The sequence below is a fragment of the Mangifera indica genome, chromosome 4, assembly GCF_011075055.1.
Source record: "Mangifera indica cultivar Alphonso chromosome 4, CATAS_Mindica_2.1, whole genome shotgun sequence".
In the NCBI taxonomy this organism is placed as follows: Eukaryota; Viridiplantae; Streptophyta; class Magnoliopsida; order Sapindales; family Anacardiaceae; genus Mangifera; species Mangifera indica.
The window spans coordinates 11,602,179-11,614,884 of NC_058140.1; the positions used below are offsets into that span (position 1 = coordinate 11,602,179).

The 12,706-nt window shown below is 30.8% G+C and overlaps 1 protein-coding gene across 1 annotated transcript; it reads right to left on the reverse strand.

Annotated features, from left to right (window-relative positions):
* Nucleotides 1-8,329: 8,329 nt before the first annotated feature.
* On the reverse strand, nt 8,330-9,195 carry LOC123213574 (protein RADIALIS-like 1). The gene is made up of 2 exons (XM_044633042.1): nt 8,853-9,195; nt 8,330-8,588 (listed from the first exon to the last, which is right to left on the reverse strand). Exons 1-2 carry the CDS (start codon nt 9,092-9,094, stop codon nt 8,564-8,566), a joined length of 267 nt encoding a protein of 88 aa, XP_044488977.1. The 5' UTR covers nt 9,095-9,195; the 3' UTR covers nt 8,330-8,563.
* Between the last annotated feature and the right edge of the window lie 3,511 nt (nt 9,196-12,706).

The window sequence follows — 12,706 nt, forward strand, 5'->3', positions numbered from 1 at the left end:
AAATTAAAGTTTTATTACATTTTTCTCTCTAGGTTTAAAAACTCGCAATTTCCCCCATCTAAAGTTTGAAAAATAATAATTTTTCCCTATGATTTTTTTCTCTTTTCTTCAACGATAATTTGTCATCTCTGACCACCGATCGTCCTCCCTCTCACCTTATCTCTCTCTCCTGGCCTCTCTCCCTTTCTTCTCCAACCACAAATCAATGAAAATTGTCTGGATTTTTAGACAACTTTTGTCTAGATTTTTAAGTGAAAATTGTTTGAATTTTTAGATAATTTTTGTCAATCGATGGTTAGAGAAGAAAGAGAGAAATAAGACAAAAGGAATGATGACCGATAGCCAAAGACAATGAATTATCTATCGATAGAGAAAAAGGAAAAAAACTCTAGAGAAAAACTGTTACTTTTCAAACTTTGAAGGAAAATTTGAGATGAAAATTATTAGATTTTTAAATTGAATGGAAAAATGTGATAAAAGTTTTTTTAAAATAATAGTTTTACCTCTAACCCTAATTGAAATTTTTAATATAAATTATTTTATTGATAGGTATTTTATCTTAAGTGGGAATAGGTCTTTTGGCCTAATCCCTAATATATCCTTGCCTCCACCCCTACATCTAATAACCCATTTTTATTATCACCAACCAAAAGAAGTGGTCAAGTAATAACAGGAAGAAACTATGATTTAGAATAATAAACAAATTATTTATTTTTTAATCACTCATTAAATCTTGCTCAATTACTCGTAATCTCAGTTAATAATCTCTTTGTCAACTAAAACAAATAATTATAACAAATATACTTTCTTTTATTGGTAAGTAAGAAATTAAATTATTGGATGTGATAGGCATGGACCCTAAACCAGTAATAATTGATCACGTAAAAAGACATTTTCAGAACAAATTTTGGGTTTCTTTTGTCCTCCATTGCAGAAACGCACGTAATCAATTATTGCTGCTTTTTTTTTTTTTTTTTGGGCTTAATTTTGCATTATTCAGTTGGAAACATAAGGTGACGGACTCAAAATTAAAGTATTGGTGATTAAGAAAGGTTAATAATATTATATTTATTAACTATTTTATTAAAATATTTATGCAGACTTATCGATTTTAATGTGACTAATTAAAATTGAATTTGTGATTAAATAAATAATTAAATCACTTAATTAAAAAATATATAAAATATATATAAAAACAAATAAATATAATATTATTTATTTATCGATAATAAAGATTAGTATCACTTAGTATATGAAAATCTTTCCAAATTTCTCATAAATGTAACGAAGGATTTCAAATTTAATAATTGACTTCATAATTATTGAATCAAATAAATTAAAATTTTAATTTTAAAATATCATAAAAAAAATTTGAATTCATATTCTTTTATATATTAAAATTTATTTTTTACTATTTAAATTATCTTTTAGACGTCTTATAAATTAAATGTTACTTATTGAGAGTAAGATACAAACTAATACTCCAACAAATATTGTGAAATAAGACATTTTGGTATTACAAGTTTAACGGGTTTTGGTATGGTTGGTTAGGTGGAAGAGACTTGTAGGGGTATAGATTGTCATTATTTCTGATACATTTTAGCTTGAATTGGGCTTGTGTTGAAATTTCCCCTCCAGATAACACCAAAAAAAAAAAAAAAAATGAGTAAGAAAAGAAAAATGGAATTGTTGCTGATTTTCAACGTACTACAATTGAAATGCAGGAGAGTTGCGTTTCTTAACGTGGTTGTGTTTCCTTTGAACGACACGTGGTTTTCCAGATTGTGGTTATAATTAATCAAATTATGATCTCTTTATAAGATATTTCGATAAGACATTTCTTCTTATTATTGAATAATAAAATGAGGCATTACTTTCGTTCTAGAATTTATCATATTTATTCATTGGCCAAAGGACTATTTTCCATTCAAGTGCAGTGAATTCTCAAATTTCCTCTTTTTAATTTTGATAATTTCAAATATTTATTTATGAATAATTAAAATTAATAAAATTAAAATTTTGTTAATTTTAACTACTCATAAATAGATATTTAAAATTATTAAAATTAAAAAAAAAAACTTGAGACTATAGCATACCTTAACTGGGAAATAGTCCTTTGGCCTTATTCATTTGTTCAAGTAATTTATGAGCCACACAACCAATAGTCCATGAGTGGCCAATTTGTGACTCCAAAGCCATGCCGTACAACTAGCTATGTGCGGAGGAAATTTTGCCGCTTGAATTTTATGTTGGAGAATACATAATTTGATTTATTCAGACCAAATTATTTAAAAATTAAATTTTAGTTTATAAAATAATTTGATTTAAGTTGATAAGTTTTTAAAAAATAATTTTTTATTTAAGTTACAGTTTGAATAATTTTCTACCTAAACTAAATTATAAATTGTATTTTTTTATATTATATATATATAATTATATTTGACGAAACTTTTTAATAAGTTTTTTCATATTTATTTTATTATTTTTTATATTTATATTGTACGTATATTTTATATATTCATATTATGATCTAGAAAACTATAAATATAATTTTATTAATTTTATTAAATAATATATATTTAGAATATAATGATTTTAATATTTTTAAATTTTAATTCAAATTGAATTAGGTTATAATTTTTTTAATTTTATTTAAAATTTAAAATAATTTAATTTAATTTAAAAATTTTATAGATTATTTTTTATTTAAAAAACCTATCAAATCATATTAAATCCACCGCACACACACCCTGATTTAGGAAAAAGCTTGAAGAGATGGCTAAAGCGCCCAAACAAGGATGAAAAAAATTTGAAATTGAATTACGAGAACAGGAAATATGGGCTTAGGCCGATGAGTTGGTATTGGTTGCATCAAATTTCTAGCAAAATTGAACTTCATCATGAACTAAGCCCACTGATTAAGATGTGTAATTTGTGAAATAGAAGCCCATTTTAAAAATCCAAGGAATGTGCATGGATGGTATATCAAACGAGTTTTAACTCATCATGTTCATTTATTAAGATGATACGAGCACCATGTTGTAGTGTTCTATGGTGGACTTGGAGAATCTCTTTTATCAGTTCATCTTTGTGATTGTAAAATTGGTTTTGGTGAATATGAAGAAATGAAAAGGGTATAGACTGATTTTTTTTTTTTTGTCTATGTAATCTTATATGATATCGAGCTAAATTGAATTTTTTTTTTTTGTCTCTCAATTATTTTTTCTTTCTGTTTTGAATTAGTTTGTTCCGTGTTTCCTTACACCATGTCCACAAAAGAATTTATATATGAAATTTCTTCATCTTTTTCTCCTCTAACGTCATCAAATCTCTCACAAAATCATCCTTCATTTTTTGTTTCAAACATAAAAAATTATATTGGGAAAACTTTAATTAATACTAATTATTTACTTTGGAAATTTTTTTTTTCTATCCTTACCATTTATGATGTTCTTGGGCACGTGAATGGTACGTCTCTTTATCCACCAAAAACCATCACAAATGATAATGGATAATATGTTTCTAAGCCTTCATATTTCTTATGGGCCAAAATTGCTAACTTTGTTCTTTCATGGATCCAAGCTACTCTTTCAACTAACATTTTGAGGTAGCATTCCAAACCAAATCAAACAATGACAACCAGAGAACTTGACTTGAAATTGAAAAACTTTTTCAATATCAAGCCTCCTCTCGGTTTTTGCAACTAAAAAATGAGTTTTCCAACACTTGAAAGAATAATCTTTCTATTAATGTATACCTTTAAACATTGAAAACAATATTTGATTCCCTTATCTTTATTGGACATATCATCACTGCAACCAGTCTTGTCCTTCAGGCTATATTAAAGGTTTACCTCTGAAATATGGTAGTGTTGTCATAAACATTAATGCCCAAAAACCTTTATCGTCTTTTATTGATATTAGTACTTAGTTATACCTTTTTTAGATTTGTCTCAAATGTAATCATCCTTCACCCATAGACACTTCTACTACACTTATTGTTGATCAACATTTGAAACAAGGTAAAGGACAAAATTTTACATATAAAATTGCTTCTCAACCACAATCATCCTTTTCTTTTGATAATACTAGTTGTGGACGTGGACATGGACACAATCATTCACACAATTTCAATAATCATGGGTTCCAAATCGCCTTTGGTGGACAAAGAGAAGCACCATCCACATGCCAAAGAACATCATAAGTGGTAAGGATAGGAAGAAAGAGATTTCCAAAGTAAATAATTGGTATAAGTTAAAGTTTTCCCAACATAATATTTTATGTTTGGAACAGATAATGAAAGATGAATTTTGTGAGAGATTTGATGACGTTAGAGGAGCAGAAGATGAAGAAATTTCAGTTTTAGATTCTTTTGTGAACATGTACGCAATCACTCATACAATTTCAATAACCTTGGTTTCGAATCTGGCCAAGGATCCTAAACTAGTCAGGGCTTTCATTTAGGACATGACTCGTCTATTTATTATAACTCTCCAACACCAAGTGTCTTAAGTCCTAAACCAAACTTCTTACCAATTTTTCTCTATCTTTCCAACCTATACAATGCCAAATTTGTTATGAAAATTCACACACAGTTGATGAATGTCCTGTGTTATATCGTTAACATCAACCTTCTCCTTCACCTTTCAATGATAATCTCTCTAAATCCTTTGTTGCATTCCATCTCCAAAAGCTTTCACCATTGTTCTAGGTTCCCAACACTGGTGCTACGTCACACATGACTAATGATTCTAATAATCTTCTTCAATCGTCCACTTATCTCGGTAATGATTCTATTGTGTTTGATGATGGTTTTGTTCATAAAATTTCTTCAATAAATTTTGCATAGTTACAAACACCTAATAGTTCTTTTCTTTTGAATGATATCTTAGTTATTCTTTTAGTCACTTCCAATTTACTTTCTGTTAAAAAGTTTACTAAAGACAACTCGTGTAATATTGAGTTTGATCCAACTGGTTTTCCTGTGAAGGATCTACAGACACAAACTCCACTCCTCAAGTGCAATAATCCATGAGCTCAGTACCTTTTTAATTCTTCCTCTTGTCATATTCCAAAATACATTCAATCATTAGCTACAAGTCATGTCTCAATTGAACTCTGGCACCATTGGTTTGGTCACCCTAATTCTCAAGTCTTGTCAACAACTTTATCATTCAATAAGATGTCCTCTTCTTTTTATAGGAATTTCAAGAATGCCTTAATTTATAACAACACTTGAACTCTTGTTTCCTGTCCTCCAAACATAAATTTGATCAACAGTAAATAGGTCTATAAAATCAAAAGAAAGGCGTATAACTCTATAGCACACTATAAAGCACATTTAGTTTCATAGGGGTATACTCAACAAGTTGGTTTGGACTATGATGAGACACACAGCTTAGTTGTAAAGCCAACAACCATTCGTACAGTATTAAGCATTGCAATTTCACAGAGCTGGTGTATTCGGCAATTAGATGTCAAAAACGTCTTTTTACATGACAACCTTTTTGTCATGCCTCATCACACAAATCTTGAGGGGATGATATTGTATACAGTACAAATGAAAAAAAATAAGAATTGTGCACATGTGAATCAGTTTTCATATCCTACAGTTTATTTGCTTTATCTTTTCATATTTTGTTAGTTTTTTCTGCACTTTCGTTGTAATCTATTAATGTGTTTCATTATAAATACCCATGTAATTTATTCCTATAATACAATTGGTTGTTATCCACGAATAATATCATATAGACTACAAGTCATTTTCTGGGGTGGGGAAAACGTTTTCGAGTGTTCCTCTGGTGGTTCCTTGAGGAAAAAATCGATTGAATATGAGCAGCCTCAACGTAGTCATTTTGTTCTAGGGTTTAAAAATCCAGTCAAAGTTGAGCTGTTATCATTCTTCTCTGGTTGTTGTATGGTGGGGAGAATAAATTTCTTAAATCAGGGATGAATCTGATCCGGCTGTTGCACTGTTGGCTTACTCCTAGGATGCTGTTCAAAGGAACATGCATCTTGTAGATCGTGAGAGGTAGCTCACCAAACCAACCTAACACTTCCATGTTCCTTCAATTTCATTTGATTGAGAGGAGGTGTCAATTGTCAAATCATCCCAATTCTACATGCCAAACTCTTTTAGTGTCTCCATTATTTATCATTATTTGTATTCCATCAAATTCTGATTACTCTTTTTTTTCAGACAAAACCCAGAAATCATCCTCGTTTCTAAGTTTAAACTAATACTAAAAGGAGTAAGTCGTGCCTCAAAGCATGAAGATTGGAATAAGCTTTTGACCTAAATTCTTATTCGTCACCAAGAGCCTTTCCTAAAATTAAGAGATCTACGCGAGCTGTTTGGGGCAAGTTATGTTGTGCCAGCTTCTAATCTTGGAATTATATATATATATAAAAGCTATTTGCATATATATATTTTTTTTGGCAGTTGAATCAGCCTAACAACATAGTTTATATGATTAAATTAGGTCACCAAATCCAATGATGCAGGGTGATTCATCCAACCATTACTCTTTGATTTAGGTCAAATCCAAGCTTACTCCAAAGCTTCCCTAAACTTTCGGTCCTTGATTGCAAAATTCTTTATTTCATCAATTAATTTTAAGTTGTCTTTCTTTTCTTTTAATCACAAAAAACGATTAAATTAATGTATAAAAGTTAATATTTGTTAGCAAGAATTTGAAAGACTATCGATTTTGTAACGTTTATCAATAAGGCTCTATCAACTAGTATTATATAAAAAAATTTAATCATAAAAATATAATTCATTCAATATTCAATACGCATATTTGAATTTATAAATCTAAATTGGCCAAAGGACTATTTCCCACCCAAGGTATGTTGATTTCCCAAAGTTTCCCTTGTTAACTTTGAAAATCATATTTAACTACGTATGACCGTTTAAATCTATTAATTTTAAGGGCAAAATCGTTATTTTATATTTAATATTAAAAATAAACTTAAATATAATTTCATTTCCCTCCTAAATTTAAAAAACTAATTTTTCTTCCCTAAACTAAGTTTGAAAAAATCACATTTCGCCCCTAGGGTTTAGTTTCAAAATCCGGTTACCTTCTCCGACGTCATCGTCGATCGTCTCTCCCTTCCAATGGTTCTCCTTCCTCTGACGACCTCAACTCTACCCCAACCCCTCCAGTGTCCAAAGACGTTGTCCAAAAGGACGATCATCTTCCTAAACAAAGACGAGATGACTCGTCTTTCTCTGACGACGTCTCTGGACATCGGAGAGGTTGGGGTAAAGTTGAGACAGGTCATCAGAGAAAAGAAAATCAACGAGACGGAGAGACGGCCAACGATGGCATCTGAGAAGGTGATCGGATTTTGAAACGAAACCCTAGGGGGGAAATGTGATTTTTTTCAAACTTGACTTGGAGAAGAAAATGTTAGTTTTTAAACTTTTAAGGAGGGAAACGAGATAAAATTTTCAAGGGTTATGATTCTGTTAATTTTAACCGACTATAAATGGGTAAATGAGATTTTCAAAGTTAATAAGGGGAACTTTGATAAATCAGCATATCTTGGGTGGGAAATAGTCCTTTGGCCATCTAAATAAGATCTGTTTAATAATTTATGGTAGAATGTACTCAACAAAATATATATAAAGCTTAAATCTTTCTTTAATTTTCCAAATTCTTGTACTTCATTTTCAAATCTGGAAAATTCTTCCTTTTTGTGATAAATGATAGGAAATGAATGTAATTTTTAAAGTTAAGAAAGACCTAAAAGCTAGGAAATAAATAACAAATATATATATATATATATATATATATATATATATATATATATATATATATATATATATAAAAATCTTTAATTTCGAAATTAAAAGTGCAGCTTAATTAAGATCAATTTAATTAAAAAAAATATGTCCCGCCTTTTTTCTTTATCTGAATTAATTTAAAATCCCTGCCTCTTGCTCCCATTGGTCACGGTATCAATCACTTAATCTACTATTAAAATTTAGATTCCTCAGTTTATAAGCTTTGGTTTGGCACATGGAAGAATAATGATAATTGCAATACTCCAAACTGTAAACATATTTCTATTTGATCTGATTTCGATCAAATTTAATTCTTATTCGATATAATTCTAATTTATATGATTTTAATTTATTATGTATTATTTTTTTTATTTCATAATATTATGATTCCATTATAGTTATTATTTTTTTTATTTTATAAAATTAATTTTTTTGTATAGGTTAAATTGTAATACTATATGTTACACAATATTTTATCAATAATATTAATTCGGTTCATATCCCAATTCATAATTCAACACAGACAACGCAAAAGTAATATCAAATGATTAGAGTAATTCTTACATAGGAAACGATTCCAGGTCTTCTAGGATAGAAAGATATATAAAAGAGTGCAACAGATATTTATAAGACAAAAGCACAGAACCACTGGTACAGATCTTGTCAAGTGATTCTAGAAATATTAGTGTAATAATCCTAGTGGATAACTATAATTTGTCTATGAAGCAGATCTTGGTCTTTTTTGGTTCTCCATAGAGCTTGTAGTAGTTTAGTGCAGCTTCATATTTTTCATCCTGCATAAAATGAAAAGGTAGGTAATAAAAGGTCAGAGGAAAGAGATAAAAAAGGAGAATCCATGAAAAAGTAGAGAGTGAAGAAGAGTTTGGTGAGGCAGTGACAAGCCATATTCCAGATTTTTGGTTACCCTTAATGGTGGGCTGGGAAAACAAGGCTCTAAAAAAAAGTCATGAGGCAAGGAAGCTCGGTGTTGGTGGTGTTGACCGATAAGTTTTCATTTTTTTGGGTGTTTCTTGAGAAAAAAGAAATGAGTGTAGTACCTGTTATTCATGGTAGCCCCTCCAGAAGTGGTGTATTTGGGGAAGGGCACATGGCCAGCCTCAATATGTTTGATGTCTGCAACAAGAACCTCATAATGCCTCTTCACTTCTTCTGCAGTTTTACCACCCACGGCCCTGGCAACATTGTACCAACGGTCGGGGGTGTCCTTGTCATACACAGCCAGTGCCCTTTCAAACGCTTTGTTCTGCTCTGCACTCCATGACATTGAACTTGATGCCATTTCGTACCTGCTTCACAATGATACAGAGAGAGTCAAAGAAAAAACAGGCTCAAGTCAAGGGGATGATTTACGCAAAGAGGTGGGTGTGCCTCCTCTTTATAAGCAGCTCACAAGGGGTAGAGCCACTCGGAAAAATGTTTTAGAATCTTAATGATTTGTCTCCTTAGGAACCACAAAACGATGAAAGGGCCACAGTATAAGAGAATCAGTATCTCCAAGGAAAAATAAAATTATATATATGTCCTTTTCTTTCTTTATATGAATTTTTCTTTATTAAATTTTAGTCATGTGGAGTTTACATTTAATACTCTTGTTAAACACAAAAGATGTTGTAATTATAGTGTAATCTATAAACTAATAAGAAAAGCTCCTCCACCTCGTGGTTTGGTCTATTTCTTGTCATTTTTTGCTAGGTTTAAACCTTTCAAGTTAAGCTTGCTTATACATAAAACAACAAAGAGAATATCTCCTCAGTATGCATACCACTATAGAAGACATCTATGGATGTTATATGTGCTTTCTTGGTAGCTGTAATTTCAGGATGCTTGCTCAAAACAAAAAGATTGATGCATGGAGTTTGCCCACTAGTTGTATATTTTTTAATGCAATATGGTTGAAATCATTGTTGTCATTACTTCATTTGGATATCGCCTTTGTACAAGGAAAAGTTGATAGAAATTTTACTTCAACGGGTGGAACAATTGGTACAAGCTTGGCTGGCTAATGAATCTTTCACCTTTGTTAATGTTGAACATCCATAATCATATCTTAGCTGGTTTCAAGTCAGTTATAGGTAGCCGAAATACAAAAAAGTCATAGAATCTATTTTTGGTCAGGAAGAAATTAACCACCGGGCCATTTTGGCTTTAACCTTATGTTTTTTTCTGAGTTTTTACCACAGTAGAATTAATTGAATAATTGGGTCAGTAGATTGAAAAAGGATAAGTTTTCCAATTTTTGTTTGATACATTGTTTGTTCCTCCTAATAATCACACCATATGCGAACTTGTCTTTTATGAGGTCAAAAACTTTTCCGCCATGGAAGAATTCCAAGACTTTTTTTGAAGCCATTTATTGTTGTTATGAGATGATCATTTTGCTGAAGAACTGGAGTTTCCTCTACTGCAAGATCATATCTTCTTTGCACATATGTATATCCAAAACATCTATATTTCTTTTGTTCAATTGAGCAGTAGCTGCATATTGCAGCATTTTCTTGTTTGCTATTGTCTCCAAAATACACATAGATAGGGCCAATTAATATACCAATGTACCATCCGATGTTCTATCAAGTCTTTAGTTTCTCCAGAGAAATGTCATTCGAACCATAACAAAAGTATGCAGTCTTCTTTGTTAGCAAGCATCCCAATCCAATCAAGAAAGTGAAAGAATTTATTGTGAACAAATATCTGCTTGGACTTTTGGAATAAAAGGTTGAACTTTAGCATCTCAATTGGGTGGGCGGCTGTTGTGGTGCCATGGATTTAAACTGCAAGTTGGTTTAAAGTAGCCGTACCTATGGGCCTATGTTAAAAATCTTGCGAATAGACTTTGACATGATTTAGTTCATTAGGAACTTGTAGAATTTAAGTATAGACTTCTAAAACTAGGAGTTGAAAGGAACAGAATAGCAGAAAGCAAAGGAAACTTCTTGGAAATGGACCGCCCATCATTCGTTCTTGATGATGCTGTTGCATTAAATTCTGGTTTCTCTTTTAAGAAGTGTAAAGAATAATTTTTGGTCTTTATACCCTATTCAAAATTCAAGTTTTTATGGTGAAAGGAAGGTTTTGGCATTGAAGAAATATAATGTCAATCGGAAGCAAAACAACTTCTTCAGTTTTCTGCTGCTTCTTCATAATCCATTAGTTGAAACTTGAAAGACAACAAATTTTGGCCGGTATTTCGTATAGATGCATCCCCTTGTGTCAAGTTGCAAGAGTCACAGTCATGGATACCAGCCACATAACAGTGGGGCTAGCCCTAATCATTGGTTGCAAATAAATTGAGCAACCTTCTAGGAATCAGTACGTAAAAAGGTGATGCTTTTGATATTTTTGAATCATTATCATCCATGCATCCAGTCTATCCAGTCCAATTAATATCTGTAGATTCCTCCTCTTAGGACTTGTTCTTCTGCTAGTGCTTGTGGTCCCTTGGAGATAAACTTTGCCAAGGAAGGGGAAATTGAAAAAAATGAATGGTCTTAGTGGTGGATTCAGTAGTTAGTAAGTCAAGTATAATAAAATTCTGCAGTGGGGAATATGGAGAGGGAAAGGCCTATTAAGTGAACTAGATTTGCACACCCTTCCCATAAGATTGACAAGCCTTTTTTTTGTGTGTGTGCATGTGCGCGTGCGAGATAGGATCCATCTTCAGCCATAGAGGAGATGAAGTTCTTAGTTGACAATCCATCTGTGGCTTGCATAAACTGGTCCATGAAAGAGATGAAAAGAAACAAACCATGGATAATAACTAAGCCTATCGTTTTAATCATAACCAATCATCATTTTTGTCCATTTTGTGTTGTACCAATGAAGTCTTGCTCAAGCTGGTCTAAGATCTTGTTATAAATCTACACTGGGGTTGAGGCTGAAAGCTCTTTGTTTACATTATAATATGTCAATGCACGTACGTGGATTCTGCTGTCACAAAGATACACTAAGAACAGACCAAGATATTATGGGCTATGGAATCTGCGTTGTCATTCTCATTCAAGTGCAAAGTCAATGTTTTTTGTCTCATCTTCCCGTGATTTTCTGCCCGTTCATTGAGTATTAGCTCATCTTTTTCTTAAGCACCAGAGATTAAGCATAGATGGGAACTTGTAACTGTTGCATCGCCACTTAAAAAAGGCTCTTCTAAGAATTATTGTAGTGGTAACTTTTCCTTTGGACTATTTTGGGTCATTAACTCATTTACGTTTCAGTGTTTAGTGTCATTGGTTTGGATGATATTTAATAAAAAATTACATAAATTACATAGAATCTTTGATTGGTAATGTTATATATACACGATCTTTATATATACAAAAATTAAAAACATTTGTCATATCAGCATCACATTGATACCACATCAGTTTATATAATTTTTCTATGTACAAAGATTGTGTATACAACATTATTGAGGTAATAAAAAAATATTTATATATTATTTTACTTAAATATCCTGAGGTAGAATTATTCTGAAATATTTTTTTATGTTATTTATTATATTAATTAAAAATAAAATTAGTTTTATCCTAAAAATTGATAAATAAGAATATAATTATAATAAAATCAATATTAATAAAATTGTCAGTATTATTGATAATAGAAAATTATCACAATTTTTTTTTTTTTTTAAGTTTGATAACCAAACATCACTTTATGGTTTTCTTGTTGGTATGTCATACCATAGCTAGCACTGTTTTGAAAACTGAATTGAATCAATTGGTTCAATCAATTTAATTGGGAACTGACTCCAAGTTTGGTTTCGTTAACAATAAAAAATGGTTTACTTATTGACTTGGTCAAACCCATTCAAAATTGATAGAATTATATTTGACCAAAATTTAGGGTAATTTTAGAAATTTTAATTATTTTTAAGTAATTTGATTATTTTATATTAGCT